The following is a 27,113-nucleotide window of genomic DNA, read 5'->3' on the forward strand; positions in this document are numbered from 1 at the left end:
GAGACCTCCTCACAGGGACTGTAAGAGACTTGGAAGAGAACAAAGATACCCTGTAGCTAAGATACCACTGACAGACTAATGAATCCTTTCTTTGTTAAAAATTGAGCTTAGGAACAAAATTTCATCATAGCCATCTTAGAAGTCCCATCAACACCTTTAAGTGCCTTTCTAGCCTTTATCTCTGTGGTCAGGATATATTTCTCTGTGAAAGAGTTGGTCTGCCCGGGGGTGTCCCCATCATGTAACAGGTTCGTGAAGTGCAGAGCTTTTGTCAGGAACAGAAGCCCCTGCCTGCCTGTCTGTAGGTGTCCTTAGGATTGTCAGGGCAAAGTCACATGTCCAGGACAAGGTTTGAGCTCTGGCTCCTGGCACAGCTGCTGATGGGGACACTGCACTCTGCAGGAGCCCCTCCTGCATTGCCTGTGAACAAGCCCTGCAGCCTGTCTGCTCACACTGTAACAGCCTGTTCTGATAATGTGGATCTGTTGGATTTTGCAGGTTCTGGGATGAGCATTGGACTGCCTGGACCACCTGGGCCTCCAGGGTCACCTGGGATATCTTACAGTGACCTGACAGCGTACTTGCGAAGTAAGCCAACTTCTTCACTCCCCTGCCATGGGGCTCTGCGTACCCGCAGGACCTTTTTTACAGCCTTAGTCACAGAATTTCCCTTTTGGCCTATAGTCACAAATAACCCTCTGATGGTCCTTTGTCCTTAGCAGCACTGCAGGCCTCTGCTGGCACCTGCACGCCCCACAGGGGGCTGCAGCTGGATCACCATGCTCCTGTGAGGAGCAACAGCAGTGGGGCTGTCTTGGAGGGCATGAAGGAGCCCTTTGTTGTGTCCAAACTCTGCAGCATAAAGGCATCATTTCTTACGCCTCTTTAAAAGTATATTTTAAAAATAGGGACTTTGCTCTCTTTGGAATCACCTGACTGTCCAATGTGACATCTACATGCAGGAAGTGAGGTACACCAAGAAAGCTACACCAGGAAGTACTAGAGAGAAAAAAAAACCTTCCACTTGGCTGTATCTGGTATAACTTGTATTGTCAAGGAACATTCATTAGGGTTGTGGTTGTTTGGGTGACTTCTTTTCTTCCCTTGTGTCTTACAGACTCTGAATTCAGTGGTGTTGTCGGGCCCCCTGGTCCTGCAGGCCCCCCAGGACCTCCAGGGATCCCTGGATCACCAGGCACCTCTCTGGAGGACATCTCTGCCTACCTTCAAAGTAAAGCACTTATGTTTCTCACAGCTGGCAGGGTGATTCTGTTTTTAGATGCAGGGGATACTTGAGGCTGAGATTTAGCTTAGCAGGGATGTGACTGCCCACTGGAAACAAAGTCACTATAAAGAAAAGAATTTTGTCAATGTTGTCTGTAAAGGGATGGAAGTTGGGGTTGGAGCCTTTAAACTTTCAAGATCCCCAAACATGTGAAATTTCCTTATCCTCTTATTGATGGAAAATAATTCTTTCTCTCTCTCAAGATGTTGGATACTCTTCCCTTTCTGGAGTCCGGGGCCCACCTGGCCCTCCTGGCCCTCCAGGACCACCAGGTTTCTCTGGAACTGGCCTCCTGTCCTATGCTGACATCACCAACAGTGACGAGTTCAGGAGTGAGCTGATCCAGTACCTGAAGAGTAAGGGAACACCATCCATCCTTCCTGCACGCATCCCAAGACATGCTTTACCTGGTGTAGGTGACTGGCTCTGCCACAGCTGAGACATTCCTGTAGGAGCCTTCCCTCAACTGGGGCTACAGCGACGCCTTCCCTCTACAGCCAGGTCTACAGGAGTGTGCTGCACCCTGTAGGTTTCTCTCCTCTCAGTCCAACTGCCAGCCAAAGCCTGTGTTGTGAGACAACAGGGACAAGCACTGGGTAGTTGCAGTTGGCCTGTGCTAAACATGGGTCCCTAGGAAGGTCACCAGCAGAGTTTTACCATGGGAAAAGCATTTTCTTTGGCAAAGACCTGCCCACAGAGCCATGGATAATGGAAGGGTTGGAAGGCAGCACTGAGCTAGCTGTGAAGCACCAATGGTCTGAGCTCATCCTGGCAAGTCATCCAGGGCAGGCTTTTAAAAAACACCTCAGTTTTGGCAAACTGGTCACAGAACGGCTCTTCTGGCAAGGTGCTGAAACTGGCCTGAGGAGTGCAGCCTTCTGCAAAATCATTGGGCATGTTCCTAAGATTGGGTACACAAAATTATGGGAGAGATAGGAAAGTGGAAGGTGTCTTGCCATCACTGAAGTTCAAGGTTGACATGTGCCTGCTGCCTGAGAAATGGCACTGGGTGAGGGTCACTGATGGTTGGTGAGACAGAACTTCACACTCCAGTCTTCATTCAGGTGGTATCTCTGTCAAGCCCAGTGTCCCCCCTTGTATTTTGTAGGTGATGAAGTTCGAAGCTACATCTCAGGACCCCCTGGGCCTCCAGGACCACCAGGACCCAAAGGAGACAGTGGCTTTGTGTCTGGGTCTATGTCTTCATCATACAATGGGTTACGAGCTTCTGAGGACTTGCATGGAGGATCCCTTGGTGCTGAGGGCTCCCACGGGGGCTCAGTGGGCACAGGCAGCTCGTATGGCAGCTCCATGAGCAGCAGATCCTCTTACCATGCCTCAGTGGGCAGCGATGGCGCTTACGATGCCTCCATGGGCACTGCTGGGTCTTTTGATGGGCTGCTGACAGAGGAGGAATCACACAGATCATCAGCAGGGTCAAGCAGATCCTACAGCAACTCCTTCACTGGTTCCCTGGATTACAATGAGCTGGCACTCCGTGTGTCAGAGAGCCTGCAGAGTGAGTGCAATGCCTGCTCATCCTGACCCTCCCTGTCCCAGCCTACACCTCCACACCCCCTGTGCCTGGTCACGCTGTTCCCTTCCCTCTCCTTCTTGCTGCCTGCACCTCTCCCTTATACCTTCTGCCTCAGCCTGCAGCCACAGTTCTCCCAGAGCTCCTTTCAAATGACATCTTTAATTCCACAGGCCGAGGTATTCTCCAGGACCTGATGTCTTACACGGCACAGGGACCTGCAGGTCCCCCAGGCCCTCCTGGTCCCCCTGGCATCAGCAAGGTCTTTGCAGCCTATGGCAATGTCACCGCAGACCTCATGGACTTCTTCAGAAGTGAGTGACATTTTGGCTTGGCATTTCTGGCTCATGCATATTAGATGTCCCCAACCTTTCACAGACCTACTGATCTTCTCACCTTTGCACGCTGCAAAAGTCAAGGTGCAGAGTTGAAGGTGGATGGTCTCTCCATCTCCTTCTTTGCTTGCTGGGGAGGTGCGGTTTCCCACTCTTGGTACAAAACTCATCCCAAACCCTGAAGGTCTCTGTGCTTACAAGCTCTGTGGCCCATTTTAATGTGTCTGGGCTGGCACACATACAGAAACATGAACCAGCTGCTCACTCTGCTCTCAGATTCCCCACCCTGAGCATGGGCCAGCTCCAGCCCTAGTGACAGCCAGGACACCCAGAGAGAGTGACAGAGCAGTGCTGGTAAAATGAAATCACAGCCTGTCCTTGGGACTTTGTTGGGACCAAAACCCTGTTTAAAAACCTTGCTGTCAGTCTAATGCCATCTAACCAAGAGAAATGTTCTTCTAGTGTGACTTACAGCTTCTCTGGGTGGGCAGTGGTTTCTCCCATTCAATCACTCTCTCCTTCATTTCCCTCTCCAGCACATGGTGCCATCCAGGGGCCACCCGGTGAAAAGGGGGAGAGGGGTTATCGTGGACCCAAAGGTAAGGCTTGCCATCCTTTCCCTCTTCAGCCTTGTCAGGGCCAGGAAGCAGCACTGTGACCACAGAGGTCGCAGCACTGTGACCACAGTGGTCACAGCACTGCTCAAGGTCACACCCTCTCACAGTGAGGGTGGCACCTTCAGGATCTCAGCCAAAACATTGTCCTGATTTGGTGTCCCTTCCCCTGGCCTGTCCCTGTCTGTGGGTCACTTGTGCTCAAGGGCAAACTTGGTCTTCTCATTCCTTCAGGTGACCCTGGGCCAATGGGCCCACCAGGACGACACGGGCACAGGGGACCAAAAGGAGAGAAGGGAGAGAAAGGTAGGAACACCTGCCATTCCCAGGAGAGCCGGGTTTGACTGTCACAAGTGGCACCAGCCCATCCCTGGAAATAGCTGGAAAACACAGCCTGTTTTTTGGTTTGGATCTTTTGTCTTTTTACATGGTCTTTTCAACTAACCCTCCTTTTGATTTTTCTGGTCCCCAGGTGAACAGCTGTATGTTGGCAGAAGAAAAAGAAGAGCTGTTGGTGTTTAAGGAAAGAGGTAGCTCAGTTATGCACAGGGCAGCATTCCCAGCAGCCGATAGAAAATTAGCCTGAGTCTTCACTGCCTTAATGCTAAAACATCCTCACTGCTCAGCCGACCCCTTAGAGTTGATAGTTCAGATTTGAATGTCTCTTGTGTGTGTCCAGCATGGCCCTCATGTGGCTGTTTGCTCCTGTTACTGATGTTTGGCTTCGTGCCCCTGAGCTCCCAGGCTAATGTCCTTGGGCTGACAAGGGCTTCCTGTCTCACGTAGTCCAGGCTTCTTGTACTACTCCCAGATATGTAAAAACCTGGGTTTTTTAACAACTAGCCAACTATGCAGAAAAAAGAAAACAATCCCATCCCACCAAATGCCTGGTTTGTCAGGGATCAGATGCAGCCCACAAGGCCCTGTGAAAAACCATGGTCTTGCACTGCCCTGGGATTCCCTTTCCAGCAGCTCTGCCAACCCCAAGTGGAGCCCATTTATAGCAGCATAGTGAGACAGGACACACATGGGGCCAAACCAAAGCACTTTTAAAAGTAATTTGTTCATCTTTAAAAAATATTTTTGTACTTTTTTTTTTAACTCTGGTAAAAAATAATCTTTAATGTAAACAGCCCAATTAAAGTGTGTTTTTAGCTCCATCCCTGAACTATTGAGGATGGCCGTTTTGTGCTTGCAGGTTGTTGTGGGGCAGGGTGAGGCACCTGAGATGGTTCTGAGGTACAATGGTAAATAGAATGGCACAACATTAAATACTTTTATACTCAGTTACTTTAAACATTGTAAATCATCAATCATCCCCTTCACTCAAACACTTGTACAAATCACTTATATTTCATGCAAATTTTTCATCAACAAAACTGAGGCAATCTCAGCAAACTGTGATTTTATTGTATTTACAGCAGAATTATTACAATATTCTACAGAAAGCCATGAATGAAATTACTTTGAAAAACAAGACAAAAAAACTCCCAAAACTGTTGTATGGCTGCTACTGCAAGTCCACTTCCACAAGCTGTACAGAGACCCTTAGCCAATTATTCATCCATCTCATGATTTTTGGTTGCTTTCTGTAAGGCAAAAATAACTTGGTTTGCAGTTAACACAAAACATTCAACAAACTGCTGGGAGAACACGAGGGAGGCCGGTGGTGCCTCAGGCACGTGTTTTGTCACAGGATGCTCCTGCTCTGCTTGGCTTCCTGACAGAAAATGGGGTGACAGTAAAACACTCCATGTCCCTTCCTAGTATCTGTTCTTTTCACCATTTTAGGAGTGATTCTCATTACCAAATAAGCTTTACCACCTAATTGTAGGTGTGGAAGACTTTGTTAAATCAGGGTAACCCTGGACTCAGCCACTCCCTTCTGCTTTCAGTACAGGGAAAGCACATGAGCCCTTTCTCATGGGTTGGGCATGAGAATGTTTTTGCTTAAGGGGTTTTCCTCTGGCACCACTGACTGCCCAGATACTGGATGTGCAAAGGAGCTACAAAAAACAAAGCACAAGGACTGAGCTGGAGAAAAGAAATGCAGAACAAGTAAAAGTTCTGTAAAAGAACCACTGTAATTTCCTTTGTCTTCTCCTTCCCTTTATCCATTCTCATCTTTTGCAAGGCTGAAAAATGATGGGGCATCCTGGCCTTGGCATGCCTGTGAACAAGGTTAATTCTCTCTAATCTTACTTCAACTGCTGTGAAGATGGCAGAAGTAGCCTGGGAATGGGAAATTTGCATGGACACATCAACACAAGGAAGTTTCAGAGACCCAAAAGTACAGATTTTGATGTCAAATGATGAGAGTGTAAATGCTAACATTGGACTTATCGACACAGTGATGGCCCTAAATACTCCCCCCTGCCCTTTCCTCCAACAACCAGAGAGTCACTGTCCTCAAACTTGCCCCTTTTCCCCACAGCAGATGAACCAAGAAGCAGTAGATCAGTGGAAGCAACTAGCACCAAGCTTATTTGCACATTTCAGTTTTCAGCAAGGATGTGTTTCTGAGGTCCTGGGAGCTACAGCTGCACAACAGCTCTGAAAATCAGGCTACCTAAAAGTGGACTAAAGTGCCCGAATTTAATCCACCTATTTGAATCTTTCCTATACCAAAGCAAGCTTGAAATACTTGCAAGGCAGATACTATTTCAATTGGAGAACCAGCTTAAACTTCCTATGTGATATTGCTGTCACAAAAGACATGGTGTGACAAAAGCTATTTCATTGCTGCTTTGCTTAGCTCTGTCTTAGTTAAGGTGCTATGTTTCCAATTTTTAAGGGTAATAATTCAGTAGAATAGGGTCCTTTGGGACAGAAGAATAATTTCTTTAACTGTGTGATAGATCAGATATTGAGTACCTGTGAATGCAATTTTAAAAGAATATTAGCTTAAAAGATTACCTGGAAAAAAGGATGCAGCTCAGACTGAACATCAGTTTTTAATGTGATATGAAAAATCACTCTGGGTGAATGCTGATGGTCAGGACAGTGCAGCCCTGCCAGCAGGGAATTTGAATTCAGATGCCAATTCAAATAAAGGTTTTCCTTCAGAAGGTGTTTATAAATCAGGACCTACATAATCAATCATATGAATAACAACTTCAGTATCGTATCTTTACATGCTGTATATAGTTCTCATGTATATACCAGTGACAGCAGAGTGCTTGCAGAAGGAAAATGTGCTTTATGGGGCTCAGAGAGGATCAAATGCTGGAGTATTTCTTCATAAAATAAGCAGGGAAGTTCCCCTGGAACTTAGAAGATCAAGACCTGCCACAGCCCATTTTCTGCTGGGTTGGTAACTCCTCCTCAGCCAGAATCTCCTAAAAACAGGTAGCAGGTGCACCTGAAGACCTTTAGCCCCGGATCTCCCTGGATGCCTTAAGCAGTGCAAAATGTACTTTCAGAGCTTGGGAAACACATGGTGGGAGGCTGAGGCCCTGCAGGCAGGTTTTCCATGAGGATCACTTGTAAACACAGGAGGACAACTCACACACAGCACTGCAATCCAGGGATTTATTGCCTTTTCTCATTTTCCTGTGGACAGAATTTACAATGTAGTAAAACACAATGGTGAGCAAATACTGATTTGTGATCAGCTTTGGAGGAGCATATGTGGGGACAATGAGATCTGCCAAACAGTAAGAATTTGTAAATAAGTACATTGTTTTGGCTGCAGAAAATACACTTTACCACCCTAGAGATGGAGCTGCTAACATTCATTAGGGAGGTGATGTGAGATAGTACCAAGATTGGATTTCACATCTCAGGAGATGTCTTTTAGGCCTATGTGAGACTAAATTAAATTTGAATTGAATTTTGTAACACTGATACAATACTGTAACACCTCTCTCACATTCTGCAACACTTAAACCCAATTTTATCAGTCTACACAAGTAAGTACCCATGCTAGTTCTTGTTATCACTCAGTAAACATATTTTTGTGCTTGGTATCAATTCTCAGCCCAGTTCACAAGGCTGCAAGTGCTTCACAGAGCTCCCCACCTGGAGACCCGAGCAAGGCTTCCATCGCCACATCCGATCCCTCCCTTCATCCCAGAGCTCAGTTACAGTTATTTGTGCAATTTACAATGAGATCAGATTGCAGGGCCTGTGTGAAAAGGATCTTCAAATAAAAGATGTAAGAGATTCAGACAGAGGTAAACAGAATGCCAATACATATTAGCAATGTATCACTGAAACTACCAAAAACGTAAGAAGATTATTAACATTTCCCTGTGAGGATTTAATGGGGATGAACGTAGACATAATCCAGAAGAGGAAATCTGCCTGCCCTGCCTACACTCCAGGTAAAGCACTGAGCCTACTTCATATGAAATTGCAAACAAATTCTGTTAAATAGAGATGAAGATTATTTAATGTTATCTTAGTAACAGTCAACTTATGAAGGTGGAGCTTAAAAAGCAAAAGGTCTTCAAAGACTTGTTTCTCCCTACTAAACAAACAATTCAAAAAACTTTGCATTTAGCAACAAAGAACATTCTAGAGATATGGTGTGTGAATTTACAACAGTACACAATACACATTTAAAATAATAAAATGCCAGAAATTAAGGCTAGCTATTAAAGTAATTATGCTATCAAAAAGTTACAAAATTTAAATTAAAACATGCATTTTCCAATTTTCTTTTTACTGTGCTGTAAATTAAGTGTCTTCATTGAGAAGATACTGGTTCAACATCCAAGGATTTCAACCAGAGCTGATTAAAGTCCTATGTTAATTTCTGAGTTCATTGCCATGCAGCAACACTGTTCCCATGAAATGAACGTCATGGAATGGGCACCAGTTGCACGGTCAAAGCAAGCAAACAAAACAGGTGCAGTTGATGCCCAAAGATATCAGAGAACATCAGGCCTCAAAAGACAGAAAGCAAATACTATTTTACAAATGGAGCTCCAACATACCCAAGTACAGCTTCTAACACTGTCTTGATATGACTCAACCACCAAAAGGAGTGCAGCAAAAGTGACCTAATACAGCTGTATTTCCCTACCCCGCTATAGGAGACACAGTTCAGATTTCCCACTACAGATCAGTCAGGCAAATAACTTATGGTGCATCTAGGAACTCAAAAAATAAAACCTGCCTATGTTAGTAGGTGCCAACACAAAAGCAGAACACCCAGTTTCATAAAGAGTTTGTCTGTATATTTAACTTAAATCTTTCCTTAAAATAAAATGACTAAAATAAAAAAAAAAGAAATTTAACACTTCTAGTGAAATCAGACTTTAGCCATGGTTATTTATAAATATGACCATCCACCTCCACTTCTGTGACGGAGTTCAAATGAACAGACTTTGGTAAGAACAGAACAATGGCTCTACCCATTCCAGGTACAGTTAGAGAAACCACGTGCATTTTGCACACCGCTTTCTAAAAAATACATTCTACAGTTTTTCAATTTGTAGAACTAACCACCTGTATGTAATAGCTAAAGAAAATAATAAACCGTGCATTTTAAAGTTAGCATTTCTTTCACCTTTACATATTTTAGTGCAAAATATTTTAGGGTGAGGATTTACAACAAAAATGGCAGTAGCAGCAAGAAATCTTGTTTTGTACAGTAACAGCAATGCTAAGGAGTTTTGTGTTTTTAAATGACAAAACAGTATCCTGTTGCCAGGATCAGCATATCTAAGTGTTTCAGGCACTGTATTAATTAAACTAGCACCCCATTTCATTATGGAACTAATGGACAAAACATGTCATGGAGATCAGCTCAGTTTAATTTATGCCAGAGGTTTCTTTCAAAAGAAGTTGCAAAGGCTTTTGCTTTTGCCAATTGTGTTTAAACATAAGGGTTTGCTTTTCTGATTACTGGCATGTTCTTAGTAATTAGTTTCAGTCCTTGCCATGAAGACTGCTCACATTATAAAATTTTAAACCTCTCATGGCAGTTTCAATTGTGGAATTCTCTCATGGAGAAATCTGATGCTTAAAAACACAGTAGCAGAACTAATATTACACCATTTAAATGTTCAGATGAGAAACCATTTTTTTATGATGAGAAAGAGCATAATTAATATTTTAGGCTTAAAGTCAAAAGCATAGGTAATGTACTTTTAGAGACTGGGATAAAAAGCCCACTTAGTCTTGAAACATCTGAAGGACGTAACAATACTACTGTACACCAACACTTGATTTGTTTCTTCTGTTCAGGGGAGTGAATAAAGCGCTCCTGACACTGATTGTCTCCACTGAAAACAAGACAGGTGAGGTCCCCGATGTTCATACGCCGCGGGTAAGTCAGGTTAGACCGTAAGGAGGGAGAATTCTAAACACCAAAAAACCTCCAGAAGTTCCCAGAGTTACGACCCAGTGGAGTGAAGACTGGGGATTGGGTAGAATTTAGAAATCCGGCTTTGTGTTGAAGGATTAAGGCATTCGGATTCTCCAGTCATTTTAAAGAAAACTTCCTGTTCCTGCAGTTTTCTGGCAAATTCTTCTTCCAGCATCTAAAACCAAAATCAGATTGTCACAGGATTAACAAGGCAAAGTACAAGAAACCCATTATTGTGGAGACATTTTGTCTGATCAATCTCTGAACCGTGTGAAACTCTACTACGTTCCCTTTTAAAATAAAATAATCCCCCAAGACCAACCCCCACCACCAGCTATATGTTTCCTATATATCACTCAATTTTTGCAGTAACCTACTGGCTTCTGAAATAAATCCCCAGCCTCAGATTTAGCTCCAGCTAAGTTTTCCATGCAAACCTGCATACATGTGCTGCAGGAGGGAGCCCTGCAAAGAGACTGGTAACACCCAGCTTGTTTTGGTGCACCTGCCCTTTGCTCAGATTATGCAATTTTTAAACATCTTTTATTATACAGTGAACTGCAACAGCTTTGTACAGCAGCCTGACTCTCCTCCTCTACAATACTTTTGTACTGTCTGTATTTTCTAGATCAAACCCTTGATAATTTCCTGACTCATGAACTGCTCCCATTTACCTTTTTTCTTGGTCTCAATTTCTCTCTCCATTCCTTCAGTTCTTGACTGTGCTCTTCATCCAGCTCTTTTAGCTTCTGAGTTTCATGCTCAACCAGTAGATGGCATTTTTCATTCTTAAAACAAGATAATCCTTATGTAAAACTAATTCAGATTAGGCAACTCAACATTTGTACAGTGACATATGTTGTCCTAATTCTTTCTAATTAGCTTATTCCGTGTAAATAGTGACGTGAATAATTACAAGATGAAAGTATGTTACAAGGCTGTGTTTTCAAAAGCTGATCTTTCCATCGGAGCCAATTGAGATAAGAAACACTCGTAAATCCAAATACACTGCTGAGCATCATTAAGGCAGCTGCTGAGAGTGTTACTCAAAACTGTGTTTCACTGCCTAATGATGCTTTTCAAGGTCATGCAGCATTTCTGCTTTGCTTTTTAAAGATAGTCTGTATAATTTATTAAAACAAATTACATTAAAAAGGAAGATGTTTTTTGGAAATATTTCAACTCTTGGTGCCAAGAGCTGAGACAAACAAATGGAGCTTAGAGAAGAGACAAAGGTGGTTGCAGAAGCAGCCTCAAAATTGCCCTATGACAAGGCTCAAATCACACCTCAGCTTCACATTTCTCTCAGATACCTAGGCATCTGCCTCACTTTTAGAGGACTTTTGAAGCATGACAAGAAAAAAATCAATTATTTGGCTTTAAGTCTCTGCACTTTTTTAAGAGCAGTTGGCGATGGTTGTGTTTCTAGAGTTCCAGTCCCAAATGGGTCTGATGCAGAGTACAGAACCACAGCAACACAAACAAGCACTTGGTTAGACCTGAGTGCAGCAAAGGGCCAGTTTTCCTTGTGAAGCTCAGAGCAGCCCTAATCTGCTCTATTTTACTGGAGCTGAAACTCTCACAAAGCTCCCACGGTACTTGGGGATTTACTGGGGCATATTAGTGGCACAGCCAGGGACTGTTTTTGCAGGATGTAAGAAAGTGAATAGAGTAGAATGAACTTCATTGGTCCTTGCATGATTTCTCTAAGCAAAGGTTATCAGCAGGTGATCATTTAATGCTTTAAAACTGCCTTGTGTCCCTGAAACTGGGAAAAGCTGATTTAACAGAAAAGGAGATCTGGCCTCTGGTATCCAGTAGAAACTTTTACAAAATGCATACCAAAAGAGACAAATCAGAGCTCCTTATCACAGGAAGAGAATTCCTTTTAAGTACCTTCCAGAAGCTCACACGCAAGTGGCACCATTTGGTAAAAACCTCCTCATTCCTGTGTTGCTGCAAACTTCTCGTGGGTAATGCCTGGTGCTGCCTACCTCTGTTCTGATTAATGACACTCCAGCAAAATCAGGTTAAAAGGAAATGCTGCCTACAGAAAATAGCCCTGGGAACTTGACAGGTATTCCAGAAGTGATCATGTGCTTCTGGGTCATGCTCTTCTTCATTTAAAATGATTCCTCATTAATTAATGGGAACATATGAATCTGGCAAAGCAGTGCACTGCAGGCCTTTGAAAACAAAGTTGAAAAAACTATACAGTAAAAATTAAGGAAAGGTGTTTCTGCTTTGCCTGCATCTGGTATTAACTTAAGTCTTCTCACTTAATGGTCATTTAATATCATCTATTTTTAACCTGTAACTGATGTAGTTCCCTGATGTTTGCTTCACACTGCAACTGAAGGTCCCGCATTTGGTTTTCGTGTTTCTGATGCTGCGCCAGTCTCTCATTCTTCTGCCTCTTTTCTTCTTGAACAGCAAACTAAAATTAAAAATAAGATATTATTTATATTGTGCCTCTGAATAAAACAGTTTGCATGAGTCAAAGAACTGCATCTAATAGAATGAACACATACTGAGAAGAACAGTTCTAGAAGATTCAAGCAGTAATTTTCTCTATTTTTTCTTTTTTAAATTCTTACAAAGGAAGTTCCCTACAGTTTTAATTCCATTTCTCTGTCTGCACTCTGATTTTTCCTTAAAACACAGCACATTTCACTTCCAGATTCCTGAAATTACCTCCCTCTGAAGCTGTGACACAGCAGTCCAGCTGCAAGCATTGGTTTAGGCTGGCGTTAAACAGCTACAGGAGACCATATTTTCCACATTTGTCATCCTTCCAGTACTCACCATATGAAACCATGATTTGTGACTGTGGTGCATTAGAAAGCAAACCTCTCAACCTCTGCACAGCATTCCCTTTTAAAGAATGAGTGAATACCTACAGCTTTAGTTCAAAAGCTCACAAAAATCAAGCACCCTTAAAAATGTTTCACAGAATCACAGAACAGTTGAGGTTGGAAGAGACCTGCAAAGATCAACCTCCCTACTCAAAGCAGGGTCACCAGGAGGAGGCTATGCAGGACTGTGTCCTGTTGGGTTCTTAGCATCTCTACAAGCTCTCTGGACAATCTGCTCCAGTGTTTGACCATCTTCCCACTACAAGAATGTTTTCTCATGTTGAAGTTGGATTTTCTGTATTTCAATTGTGGCTGCTGCCTCTCACCCTGTCACTGGGCGCCACTGGGAAAAGTCTGGCTCCACCTTCTTTGCTCCCTCTGTTGCATACTTAAACACATGGGTAAGACCCTCCTGAGCCTATTCTCCTCCAGGCTGCAGCATCCCAGGTACCTCAGGTGGCTCCTTGTGTAACAAGACACTTGAGTCTCTCAGCCATTAAAGGCCCTTTGCACAACTCACTCCAATAAATCCATGTCTGACTCGTACTGGGAAGCCCAGGGCTGGACCCAGCACTTCAGAGTAGGCTCACTAGAGCAGCAGAGAAGGATGATTTCCTCTGACCCCATCCAGTGCATCAGCCCAGTTTGGTACCATCTGAGAACTCGTGACAGTGTGCTCTATTCCATCCTCACATTTACATCACATTCAGCATTTACACTATTAAAACTATTAAATATTAATAAATTAATTACCTGCTTAATTTTTTCACGATCTTGGTCTGGAGAGGCAAATGAATTGATTCTTAAACTTTTCTTAAACATGGCCATCCGAGTCTTTGCTTCACTTCTCTGGATTTTAGGCAGTCTGGCTCTTTCCTGAGTTTGCTTGTTCTTTAACTCCTCTATAAGCCGTTGATTATACCTCTGCATTTGTTCTGTTTCCTGAAATGTTAACCATGTGGAAATATTACACAGTAGCTGTGATGTTATACAGTATGCATGTCTTTTCATTAATAAGTCTCTGGTGTGACTCAGTGCCTCTCAGCAGAAACCATTCCCAGCCCCAGGAGTAACAGTGGGGAGGAGGGGCTTCTTGCAGAGAGCTCTGGATCTTGCCCAACCCAAAGAAAATTCTCTAATAAATGTAAATACACATATATTTTACCAGTGCTTACTCAACTCCTGTAATGCCTTTTACAAAGCCTGTTATTCAAAAGGAGAAACTCCTTTTTGTGTAACTGAACTTCTGGGGTACAGCTGTGGAGGGGCAGTCTGCTTATAAAGAGCTGGGGAAAGCAACAGCCCACATGCCATAAACCAGAGTGGACAGAACAAGCCTTCAGTGGAGGCTGCTCATGCTCTGATCACCAAGAGATCCTCAAACAACACCCTCCTGCTTTACAGTTTCAAAAATTGAACTGTTTGCTTTTGTGCATTCTATAAAAACCAAAATGCCTTGTGGAAAATAGCTATAAAGAGACAGTTGTCAGCTACTTGCCTAGAAGCTAATCCAGTTCATTCTGCTCATTTAATTCCAGGATTATTTACTTCTGAACAGATTTGTTTAAACACAAATCAAAACTGGTTTTGGTGGATAAGCAGAATTTGCTCTTTTTTATAGTAAAAGATTGATGTTGTGGTTGGTTGGTAGGTTTTTTTTAAAGAATCAAAAGGGAAAATAACATAATTTATACTTCTATATATTACTCAGGTGAGTAAGATTTTTAGAATTTCAACAGAGCATATAACATCTTCAAAATACTTGTCTGGGTCTTGCCTGTGCAAACACTGGGAAAGATATTAAGACTACTTGATAAAAGAAATTGATATTACAATACACAAGAGAAAATGTCAAAGTCAACACTAACTTTTTCATGCCTCTTAAGCAGCTGGTGCCTCTGCATGAAGTACTGATCCTTGAGCTGCTGCTTGAGGAGCTGGTGTTTCTCCTGTAGGTGCCGCTCCTCCAGTTCCCAGAATGCAGCTTCACGAGCTGGAAAAAAGAGAAAGGTTAGTTCAGGAACTGCAATCCCATCCCATACTTCCCAACTTCCTGGTGTATGTTCAGAAGTGGCCTATAAGTGCATTTTAAAAACAATGCTGTTTCATAGCAAATGTTTTTGTTACAGTTCTAGATTAGACATGCAGGTTTTTGATTTCATAAAGTGAAGAAAGACCATTGTTTCACTAAACAGCAGTGCCTGTTTCCAAGGGAGTGCTGGGTACCTCTCATGAGCTGCTGCTTGTTGTTGAGGCAATCTCGTTCAATAGTGGCCAGTTCTGTCTTCTGCTGCTGAATTATTTTCTTCAGAGATGCATCCAGTTCTTGTTGCTGTTTCTGCACAAACTCCTGCTCCTGGTAAAGACCAATAGAAGTAAATTAAATTGGGTTCTTCTAACCACATTACATGTTAATGAAACTCCCAGTCCTCTCAGCATTAGCTATATATGAAAACAAATACATCTATGAAAGTTTGAGCTAGGGTGCCTTGGCTATCAAATTATCCATCTTTTGTATTTTCTGTGTACAGTGTAGGTAAGAGCATATTTATTTTTAAATAATACAGAAATAAGACCAAAGGTAAGAATCTAGCCAGTTATCTGCAACTCATTCCGTCTCTTGTCTCTCCTCAGAACAAGTTGCAGGTTCAGAGCTAGCAAAGACAATACTCAATCTAAAGTTGATCTCATTCTAAAAAGGGTTAATTATTCATGTATGTAAGAAAATAAAGGTACGTATGGTTATTCTGCTTTGAGTGATTAGCTAAAGCCTATTTATTTACACAGTTGAGTTTCAGATCTGCGTGGTTTATCTTGTCCTTAGGGCAGGGCTGTTGAGGCTGGGAGTTCTGCAGGACCACTGTGCAGACACCCCATGGTTCTCCAGGGGCGTAACATGCTCACACCTGAGCTGAGCTGGCTCCTCACAAAGGGATTTATCACCTGCATCTTCCCACTATCCAGGGGCATCACTGTTACATCCCATCATGAAAAGCAGACAGATTGAGTCCCCCTCCCATGCCCCAAGACCTACTGCTGCCTTTCTTCTTTGCAACCATTAAAAACCACAGCTATGAGCATGCAAGCATGCACACACGCACACACCCACCCCCACACACACACACCTGCCTTAAAACAAGAAATTGAATCAGATGATTCTAGCATGATACCAAGGCCAAAAGAAAGGACAATGACAGGGTCTTGTCAGAGTCAAGGTGGGCTGCTCAAGTCCACAACAAAGGGAATTAAATGTTCATTAAAAGTACTTTTTATTTTGACCAGAAAAATCCTGGTTCTCATCTTCACATAAAGTTATTCACAGATGAGGCTTTCATGTCTCTTACTGAGACAGGTAACATAAAACCAGAGGTGAATTAAGCTGACAGTAACAGACCTCAGGGTACAAAAAGAACTGGAAGGCGATGTCTGTAAATTAAGTCAGACACACCTAGCCGAATTTATAGAGGGACAAAAAGTCCTGGTTTTTCCCTTTATACCTGAAAAGGTTAAAAAGACTACTACAAGTTGAATATTCTGAGGGTGTAGACACATAATTAACACAGTGTTTAATCTGCTGGGAGATTTTTGATTTGGAGGGAGTGGGGGAAAGCTGTTCTAGTGTAGAACATGGTCATGGTCAAAAAGTGATTATGCTTGAGCTTCACACATTTAATCATTTAAATATCATGGCTGCTCTCTACAGAGTAACTCCTATGAAGTTTTATACCTGTTAGTGCGGAAAGATAAACTAGGCAATCTCAGGAAATACCCTGGCCTTTCCACTTCTCACATCTACTCAAGTATCACATAAAATGAATGTCACTAACTTTACTAAAGAATGTGTTGGGTGGTTTAAAGGCAGACAGTGCAAGGCAGCCAACCTTTTTCAAAGTACCACTTGATTATGCCCAGTATCTAAAAATAAACTCAATCATCTTTAAAATAGATGGTTTCACTGCACACACAGAACACAAGTCACACAATGTTTCTCACATGTGCTGAACAAGTATCATGTTGCATGTGTGAAGCCTCAGTGTCTTGCTCAGACTGAGTAACTACTGTCTTTTGGAACTTTTGACAATGGATAGTGCACAATTACCTAAATTGGTGCTAACCAGTTTGGAGACAGCAGTGACATTGATCAGCACATATGAGCAAAAAGAGAAGAGAAAACACACATCTGGAAAATTAGGAAGATAAACTTGCACTGTGTTGCATTTTAAGACTTACATCCTGCATTTGTGCGTTGAAAAGCGTACATGAAGACAACTGAAAAGACTGAATCATAACCTGAGCAACACCCTGTGGGACACAATGTAATTCTGTGTCATAATATAGTGAAACGTATTTCTATTCTTAAAAAAGGGAAGAAATGAGATCTACTGTACGTTAGTAAGAAACATTTGAAATGTCAAGGCTAATCACACAAGTAGATGCTGATGGAAGTTCTAGATATTCTAAAACTAAGCAGCTGCACCTTGTTTAGCACTTGTCATTCCAAGTAAGGATATTTCACACTTAAAATCTTCTTTCACCTCTCTTCAACAAATTCAAAGCAGCAAAGGAAATTTACCATGTTTCTACAAACACTATGAAAAATCAGATTTTTGTTTCCCTAAAAAGTTTAAAGACAGATATCTTTGGTATGGGGAAAGTGCTGCAACTCAATCACCTTCTATCCTGGGAAATCCCCTCTTAAATTAAACACATAATGGAATAAAGTTGCGATTATTTTCTACTAGGTCACCCACATAAACATTTAATCTTTAGGTTACTCAATCCATACCTGCTCTGCTATGTTTCAAATTCACTCTGTACAAGCTGTAGCCATCACAAAGACAGTCAGTATTTTTCTGAAATACTAGCCCTCTTTCTAGCTGGGTCATAGAAAAGCAGTAAATCTGAAGGCATGAAATCACAGATGATGTTTTGTAAAGTTTCTATACACCTACACTTTGACATTTAAATAACATTTTACCTAATCTGTTCTGCTCCTATAAACAAGATGTCTCATGCTTACATATTAGATATATTTTCCTCCTCTGCATTTGTGTAGTTCAAAACTTCCTCCTGATTATAACCTTTAAAATTTGAAGGACCCATGGAGTACTTACCACTCGTAAAAGCACTGTAAATAAACGTGCTATAGAAAAATACCATTCTTTTTCAGTAGAGCACACAAAATCCTACACTTGACAGTACAAACCTGGCAACCGCTGCTCCTACATTTCTACCCAGTTAAGTCTAAGATGTGACATGGGAGTACTTGAAGAAAGAGAGCAGTTTGTAGGGTTAGTTTGAGTTAAGTTCCATATTCACTCAACAACAACAAGAGGTGAAATCATCAAGCTGTGTGAATACTGCTGCCTTTTGTATTTTAGTAGCTTGAAGCTGCCGTTGTTACCTGAGCATGCTGGCTTTGTGCAAGCTCCTCTTTCTTGCGTTTCATGAGCTCTTTTCTCAGCTCTTTTGGTGCTTTCTCCACTTCACATAAAACCTACAGTGTATATAAGCATGCAGAAGGTGGCGAAAAGAACACTTTGTCTCCACAGCAAGCACTACTGTGAACACAGGGACATGCAGGTCAAGCACTAGAGGTAGTGGGAAGCATGCATTACTTCAGTGGCAGGGATGTTAGTTTAGTGAAAGAGCTTAATGAAAAGAGAAAGAACAATAGGTGCTTTATGCATGCCAGCAGTGCAGAGAGGAGGGATGTGCCAGCGCTTTTTGCATGCAAATGCTGCCCAGTGCCCTCAGAAATGGCAGTGCCTCACTTGTGCTTCTATGCAGCTGCCAGAAGAGTCAATAGTTAAGAAATCCACCACCTGCAAAAGTGGTATTTTCTTGAATCACTATGGCAAAAGGACTACAGAGTATGTTGCATCACATAAAGCTGTGAAAAATGGTTGGAAGCTTAAAATAACTTCCATTGAAACGCAGTTATTTCTGACACTGTCTCTAACCTGAATTTACAAGATGCCATTATTAGTGTCTGTGACCATAAATGACATCTACACAGCTTATGTCTTCAAAATAATCATACAAGCAAACAAAACATTATTTGGTCGTGTTTGGTTCTGAAGAATTTAAAGCGAAACCCACCAATAAATAAGAGTGTTTTCAAGAAACTTTTTGTGACACGTATGCTGGGATGGAACGTGTTTCAGTACACGGTGAATTAGACAAGATTAGCAGAAAGATTCTAAATATAACCTGGCTAAATCAAGTGACTATTAATCTGTTAATTTGCTGATGAGTTTTGTTTTCCAGAATTACAAAAATGTAGCATTTTACACTCCAATATAACATGGATAGCTTTAGAGCAGCAGCTGCATTTCCTTCAAACTGTACATTGCCTTTTTAAGCTTTAAACACAAAAGTATGCACCCAGAGACAAATGCCTGTTTGTTTAATAGTGGAAGCATCATCAGAAAAAAAGAGTCCAAATCACCACATGCTATTCCTATGTCCATGAAAGAACTGCTTTTAGCTCAGAGCAATATGTAAAATTCTCCGAATTTCCCACGTAGAACCCAATCACCAGTGAACAGAGAGAGACTCAAAATGCAAGAGGTACCGCAAAAGAAGAAAAATTGTTATTTACATATGGGCATACAGTTCAAACTAAATACAACTTATATTTCAATGCACATTTGTGCTACAGGATCATTCTATGCAAAAGCACTGACAGTTCAGCTTTCTAAAGAAATGTCTGAGTCTAGTAACTATCAGAGCAAACACTAGAGCCATTTATATAAAAATGGGCACTATGCAATTGAACCAAAAATGAAATAAAACAGCTTTTAAGATGCAAAATCCATATGGAAACATATCACCTTTTCGTAATCCAATGCAAGTAAATTAATTGCACCAGTTGTCAGTGTCAGTCTTTTTGCCTTAACTGTATGACATTTATGAAATTAACTGTAAAAGATTTTAGGTGATCCAGACTTCTCTCTCCTGGCTTTCATTTTTGAGTTAACAAACCAAATTCATATTATTGCTGTCACTTCATATAAAGAAATTCTAAAAAATTATAGCACACATTCAATAAAAAAATCTAACAAAAAACCAAAAACAAAACAAAACTGAAATTATTGTCTTTGAAATTCTAATTTGTTAAGTATTTACTAAGTAGCTATAACTAGGATTTTTTCATAATCTTTATGAAAATACTTTTTCTTGATTTAGTATTTGAGAAGAAATATTTTATTAAATATTCTGTGAAAAACAAAATCTTCTAACTTGATGATGTTTTCTAGAATAAATCAATACCTCAAGCTTCCTGTCAGCTGTTTGTATTTCACTTTAGGCAGTTAAACAAGAAACACAATCTGACTGGTAGTGACACTTCCAAAACTCAGTACAGCACAGGTTTGACAAGGCTTCTGGGAGACCTAATCTCAACTGTTTGCTATGCTTATACTCGTTATTTTCTATATTAGCATTGTCTCTTACCTCTTTTTTTTTGTTTTTCAGCACATTCTGGAATTTGGACAACTCCTTCTCCTGCTCAGCCTTGATGCGTTTTGCTTCATCCCGTAAGCGATTTGTGTGCTCCTGCTCCAGGCGCTCGATCGTCTGCTTCTGCTGCTTTTCCAGGTTCTCTATCTCCTGATCATACTGTCGCTTTTTACTCTGTAAAAATTATTTGGTACCTTTATTTACAAAGCTAAGCCCTGTTAAGTGAAGTGCTGTAGCAAGGAATGGCCATGATGGATTGTTGTGGCAGCAAGCCCCCACACAAGCTGGGCACCCCACAACAGCAAATACTGCCTTTTATTTAAGAATAAAGGCTAAGCTAGAGCCATCATGGCAGGAAACACCTGATTGGTCTTAGCACTATTCTGCCTCCTCCATCAAGATGTCATATTTTAAGAGCACCAAAATGCAGAAACTTACTGTCATTTCCTGTTCAAAACGTCTGAACATCTGCTCTCGCTGCTGCAGAAGCTTATTGCTGAGCTGCTGTTGGGCTCTCTGCTCCTCTTTCTGAAGAAGTCTCAGCTCTCTGAGCTCTTGACGTCTAATAAGGACAAAGAACACTTAATACTGATGGGAAAACAAAAGAAGTGCAAAATGACAAGAGATGAAAAGGACCATTAACAACTTGGGCCCAGTAAAACTATTTTGAACTGATTGTCTTAATAAGAAACACTTTATATTCACTTCTACAAAAAAAAAGTAAATTTATCCCCAAATATGACTGAAATAAGATCATTAGTCCCCTTGTTTTATTCAAAGAAAAAAAAATATCAGTTGCTAACCTCTTGAAAATTTTACTTTTAGAAACACTTACCGTAGAAATCGCATTTCTTCACTTTTTGAGTCATTTTCAGTAACTATTTTTGATGTGGTTACACTCACTTCTACTCCATCAACAACAAATTTCCGAGTTTTCTTTAACGTTTTCTTCTGCCTTCTAGTTTCCTAAATTAAGCATTGGTAAGTTGTTATGTATTTATTTAGGTTATATTCTTTTTTCCCTTTTTTCTTAATACTGAATTGTATCAAATACTTCTGGAAATGTCTTCTATACAGTAATCAAGAGCCCTTCTCACTTACCAGGTGCCTCACTAATCAAGTGAGAATTTGAAAAATTCCAATAAACTGAAACTTTCTAGTAAGGGAAGAAAAACTGCCATTATTGATTATCCTAAGTACCAGAAGAAAAAAAATCAAGCCAGAAACTCTGAAGAGAACTGATGCAGTTTTATTTTCAAGAGCTGAGACAGCTACATTTACTGTTTGCTTTTGATCATGATTTCCACGGCCACAAACAAGTATTTAATTCTTAAAACCAGTTCTGAAACTGGATAACAATTTACTCACCTACTTCCTCCTGCTTTGAACATAAACAAGTGAGTTTATTTTTTTATTGATATATATTAGCCAAAATCATATCATGATCTTGCTGACAACTAGAGAAGTCTCAGTTGTCAGAGGTGCTGTTGTTTCATTGCAAGAAGACAGGGACCCCAGCTGAACCTGCACCATCTCCATTGTGTCAGGGCAACTGCAAACACCCTCATGTTGCAGTTAGCACAGCTATGCCAATTTATAATTCTTTTGTTTGGTTGTCTTTCTAGGTTTGTTTTTCCCCCACTCAAGCTCACATTACACAGTTACTACCACAACACGGCTATATTCATTTTAATACAAAGACTACAAATAAAGTTCATAGTCTGGAATTTGATTCCTCCAAGTACGCTCATTCATAGTGACACAACTGCATGGACACAGTACAACCACAGGAGAACACTGACTGGAACAAAAAAATCCAGCAGAATGTCTGCCTTGGGTGTCCTAAACAGAGAGACTGAATATGGAAGTGGCAGGAATTCAGTATAAGATTAGATATTAAAGAAATTTTCCCATTGAACAAGAATTCTGTGCATTTAGCTGGTCTTCTTGAGTATCAGCTCTTACCTACAGCTGCTCACAATTCTTCATGTTTAGTATTATTACACTTCCTTTTATGGGTTATACTATTATGTAATACATTAAGAAACTAATTAGCATAACTGCACATAATCCAGACATTGTTGTATGGTGCAATTTAGAATACTTTGGTTTCTACAAAGCTTTGTATATATGTGCCATACTGGTTTCTCCCTCAGTATTTTTCTTTGTAGCAAAAGTAACACTTGGAGATAATTTCAGGTTACACTCACATGAGATTTTATATTAAAAAAATATATCCTTGCACTTACCTGTAAAGATATTGATCCTGTCTCTTTGTTTTTACTAAGGAAACTAGAAATGGACAAGTTCAAATCAATGCTGCTGTTATCAGCTGTAGAACCAGTGCCTGAATCTGCATCATTTTCCTTCAAATTCTCCGATTCCAGTTGCTGTAAAGTCTCAGTATTGCCTTGATTATCTGTTTTGACCTTCTCATTTTCTTCAGTGCTAATACTAATACTGGGGACTGGAGTGACTTCAGAGTCCTCAGCTTGTTCACTGACAGTGTCTTGAAGCTTATTCTTCATGATTTCATCTGAGGTAACTGCTGGATGTTCTTTGTCTACCTGGATGTTGGTTTCCTGTATATTCTCAGGTCCACGCTCTCCTGAATTTTGGTCCATACCAGTCAGTTCATCCACCAGTTTATCAGAAATATCCTCAGGTTTAGTCTGTAATGCCTGCTGGTCTACGATATCTTTTCCAGAGTCTTTGATCGGTGTTTCCTCTGTGCTGTTTATATTACTGATACCCTCATTTTCACTTTCTGCCAGTTTCTTGTCTACTTCAACCACTGTATCTTGGTTTTCTGATAGAGTTTCTTCAGAGCTGATTATCTCATGGACCTGCTTAGCCTGACTTTCCACTGGCTTATCCTCCAGCTCAGGTATTTTATCCCCATCACTGATGGGTGTTTCAGCAATAGCACCTATCTCCTTAATGTTGTCAATTCCATGCTTTATTAGATCCTTTTCTTCATCAGACGCTTTAACTGTAGCATTAGGCAGAGATTCTGTAGTGGTATCTATTACTGCCTCTTTCTGAGCTTCACCTTTATCTTCCTTTTGCTCTGTATCTCTATTTTCTGCAGGGACCTTTTCTTCCTCACCATCCAAGAGATCCATTCCCTTCTCTTCTTTTTCACCAGTTTCCTTAGAAATGCCTTCTTCAGTTTCTACCCTATCTTCAGTTACAGGTACTACTTTCAGTTTGTCATCTTCTATCTGTTCATCTGCCATGGAATCTTCTTTCTCTATTATTAAGTTAGGTTCATTCTTTATTTCCACATCGAGTTCTTTACCTCCTTTCTGGAATTCTGTATCCTCATGCATTTTTTCCAGGCTTTCTGTATTCTTTTCTGCTGGCACTATTTTGCCTTGCTCATCTTCACCAGTTGGCAAAGAACCATTCTGCACTTTCACATCGCTAATGGGAGTATCATGTATGTTATCAACTGTTTTCCTAAATTTAATGTCCTCAGATTCATCTCCCGTTGTTTTGTCCTCAATGGCATTACTTTCTGTTTTCTCAGAGAGAGATTCCAGGACAGAAGCATTCTGTGAAAGTTTATCCTCTTCAGAGCTGGCAATACTAAGATCAGAGGATGCACGTTTCTCTGCAGGTAACTGCTAAAAAATTAAAGCAAGAAAAGTATTCAGTAATTTTGTAACTTAATCAAAGCACAGTTTTATGGGAGAATATGTGAATAGAGATCAACATTGTATTCACGTGCAGTTATATGAGTTAGAAAACATCAGAGTCCTTCCCTTGGACTATCACAGAACAAGTGCATGAACTGCAGACAGGCTCTGAACAGAAAGTTTCACTGTGATCAAGGGAAAGGGATCATGGTCATCAGCTACTCTTCAAGGGTCTTTTTCTTTTCACATTCCTTTTTTTAGTCAGTTCAGCTCCTCAACAGTCTCAGCTACAGCTGGATTTGAAAGACTTTACTTTGTGCCAGCTGGGCAAGGAAGCAACTGTAGCTTTAGTTAGTGCAGCACTGATAAAGTGCAGTATTAAGTTCCTCTTCTGCTTTACTTTGTGTTCTTGGCTAAAAATGCCTGAAAACTTTTCATCTGGTTTTAATCATGTTGAAACCCCATTAAAATGGTGAAAACCTCCAGCAGATCTGATTAAGTGGCAGTACAAAACTAGAACAGAAACAGTTACCTCACTCTAGAAACTGCTGCTGCCAGAATATGAATAAATGTTATCAGATTCCATAGAGACATCCAAAAGAATATAGTAATAAAGCATCATTTTAACCACAATTGCCCTTTCACTCTTCAAAGTGATTGTGATATCTGTCTGTCTGTATCTACTGCTAGAACCCTGTAATTTGCAGATCAGGCTTTTGATTTGCCACAGGGAACATCCTAGGCTAGCTGTTGCAGCAAGCACAGGTTTGATTGTACATTTCCTACCTTAAGGATTTCCCAAGCATACAGAAAACGATTCCTTTAAAGTCAAAATTGCATTTAAAATATTTCTTTGTGTAATTGTTCAAGAAGTTTAGTGTTCATCTCCCAGGAGTGTTTAAAACTACCCCAAGGAAATAATGTGAGGGGCTCTACCTCACACTTTGCTGCAATGCCACTTGTGAGATACTTGACGGAGTCCCAGGATGGACTTCACTCCAGCCCTCCTGGAGGGATGGCTCAGCAGCTCATCCACGGGAGGGGAGCTGCTGGGGATCACGTTTGGAGCCCGTGGGTGGACTGGGAAGGCAGTAAGAAGGCCAGGGGCCGTGAGGATGGGTGAGGGGGGAATGGATGCACCTGTTTGTGCTCTTGGCTCCTGCAGCAGTGCAGGACAGCAGCTCTGGGAGGCACAGGGAACACACAGCCTGGGCACTCTGCAACCTGCACCCCTCCCTGGACTTCACAGTTTTCCGTCTGAGCAACCACGCTCACGCTCTAAGATTCTTAAAGCATCCTTAGAACTACACTGATTATAAAATATGTGGGTTTTTCCTTATCTTTGATAGCCACACTGTTTTAAAAAAAAAGTTTACAGCGTAATAGTCAAATACTCTTCCTAATCTTTTAAACACTTTATGGAATACAAACACACATTTCCTCATTCACCCAGTCATTATGACTTAAAAACATTTACATAAAAATCAGGATCCCATTTTTAAAATAGCACATATACATGTAAAAAATTTAAGATCTTAGTCTTTATTAGCTATTATTTACTAGTAGTTTTTAAAGAGTTCAAACATGCTACTTTTTAAATGGCTGGCTACCTATTTTGTAATAAGTTTAGAGTATGATTATGATGTTATTCCTAAAATATTTGATGTCAGAGTTGGGTAATACAATTGAAACTGAATTCTCCATGGGAAATTTGCCACAGCATATTAAAAAAGTAAATTTTGAACTGACCAGAGAATTTTCTGTTTCTTCTTCTTCATCCTCATCTTTACCATCTTCAACTTCTTCTGTAACTTCTGCCTTAGCTTCTGCAATCAATTCTCTTATTGGTTTATTTGAAGTAACAGTAACAAATGGATGCTTGTGAAAGCAAAAAAATAAGCACAATATTAGGTGGTGGCTTCATAGTATACAGTGGGAAAATCATAATCTGAAAGAAATATAACTTCAAAGAAGTGTTACTTTGGTTGCCTCACATTTGAAGATTCACAATTAACATAACTGTTCCAATGTGTTTTTTCAGCAGAAGTCTTAAAATCAAAACATTTGTGTTCAAATATACTATATAAGTAGTCTAATAAACTTGCTAAAATACTAATATTCATTTATACTGACCTTTTTCACAATCCAAAGAATAGAAGTAGAAAGATTTCTAAAAAGGTTATTTTTCTTGGAATTAGATTTCATTTCTGTTCCAAAGTTAAATTACTTCTTGACAAGCTTTATCTAGAAAATGTACTTTCTAGAAAATAAGTGTGCTTTGCCTTTACAACTTCTCCTAATATGAACTAGAATTCTACCTTTTTCTTTAGGAACAAGCAGGTACCTGTTCCTCTCCTACCATCTGAATCTTCTTTCTCTGCTTGGCCCTGCTACTTAAATCTATTCAGCATATGCCAGATGGATTGTGGATAAAGCAAATGGGTGCTGACGTTAAACACAATCAAATGTACCTGGTCACATCTATTCCTGTTCAGCTGTTCTGCACTGACAGCATTACAGAGGAGGGCTGAGCACTAAAGCTTTTAAAACACCTGTCAGCAACTGGCCACAGACCTAAACAACTCCTTCGTCCATTGTAAGTATCAAAGTATAGTTTCTTACACAAAGTAATTAGTTATATTACAGCAAAATATGTTCAACTAATAACCTGATCGGTGCTTAGTATCATCTGATCAAATTTTACCAAATAAGGATCAATTTTAAAAAGAGATTGTGGACAAATACCTTATTTGAAAGTATTTAAGTAGTTACTATAATACCACTCTGCTTTAAAAAAATACCAAATATGCTTGCTTTTAAACAACAGTTCTGAACAATTAACTCTTCCTACCTGTAGAAGTTGACTTGCACTCCACCTTGCATCTACATTCTTTTCCAAACATTTCTTCAGAAAATCTTTAAAATCTGATGACCTACACAACAAGCAAACAGGCAGTGGTTGTTCTTCTGTCTTAACATCAGACTAGCATATAAACTGAAATACTCTTTAGGTTCACATGAATCTACACTGCAACTCTAAGTCCTGCTATTGACTCAGGAAAACACATA

At 40.7% G+C, this 27,113-nt stretch overlaps 2 protein-coding genes across 3 annotated transcripts in view; one reads left to right on the top strand and one right to left on the bottom strand.

Moving 5' to 3' along the window:
- Positions 1-5,058, top strand: part of COL17A1 (collagen type XVII alpha 1 chain) — a 38,021-nt gene extending 32,963 nt beyond the window's left edge. The window contains exons 50-57 of the mRNA XM_031064072.1: positions 499-588; positions 1,118-1,231; positions 1,489-1,641; positions 2,394-2,804; positions 2,993-3,133; positions 3,691-3,753; positions 4,003-4,074; positions 4,241-5,058. Coding sequence (XP_030919932.1) covers positions 499-588; positions 1,118-1,231; positions 1,489-1,641; positions 2,394-2,804; positions 2,993-3,133; positions 3,691-3,753; positions 4,003-4,074; positions 4,241-4,290 — 1,094 coding nt within the window. The 3' untranslated portion in view covers positions 4,291-5,058. The remainder of the gene's footprint in view (positions 1-498; positions 589-1,117; positions 1,232-1,488; positions 1,642-2,393; positions 2,805-2,992; positions 3,134-3,690; positions 3,754-4,002; positions 4,075-4,240) is intronic.
- Positions 5,059-5,158: 100 nt separating this feature from the next.
- The window catches only part of SLK (STE20 like kinase), a 49,015-nt gene continuing 27,060 nt past the window's right edge, over positions 5,159-27,113 (bottom strand). Inside the window, exons 7-18 of one of the 2 annotated variants that reach the window (XM_031064087.1) lie at positions 26,896-26,977; positions 25,794-25,922; positions 22,653-24,029; positions 21,239-21,369; positions 20,842-20,965; positions 20,398-20,577; positions 15,166-15,295; positions 14,808-14,932; positions 13,693-13,881; positions 12,396-12,521; positions 10,759-10,872; positions 5,159-10,259 (exon numbers count right to left, since the gene is read on the bottom strand). In XM_031064087.1, the coding sequence (XP_030919947.1) occupies positions 10,113-10,259; positions 10,759-10,872; positions 12,396-12,521; positions 13,693-13,881; positions 14,808-14,932; positions 15,166-15,295; positions 20,398-20,577; positions 20,842-20,965; positions 21,239-21,369; positions 22,653-24,029; positions 25,794-25,922; positions 26,896-26,977 (2,854 nt within the window). In that variant the 3' untranslated portion in view covers positions 5,159-10,112. Of the gene's footprint in view, positions 10,260-10,758; positions 10,873-12,395; positions 12,522-13,692; positions 13,882-14,807; positions 14,933-15,165; positions 15,296-20,397; positions 20,578-20,841; positions 20,966-21,238; positions 21,370-22,652; positions 24,033-25,793; positions 25,923-26,895; positions 26,978-27,113 lie in introns of both variants that reach the window. The other variant, XM_031064080.1, reaches the window with a different exon arrangement.

The sequence above is a fragment of the Geospiza fortis genome, unplaced genomic scaffold (assembly GCF_000277835.1).
Source record: "Geospiza fortis unplaced genomic scaffold, GeoFor_1.0 scaffold130, whole genome shotgun sequence".
NCBI classification, from domain to species: Eukaryota; Metazoa; Chordata; class Aves; order Passeriformes; family Thraupidae; genus Geospiza; species Geospiza fortis.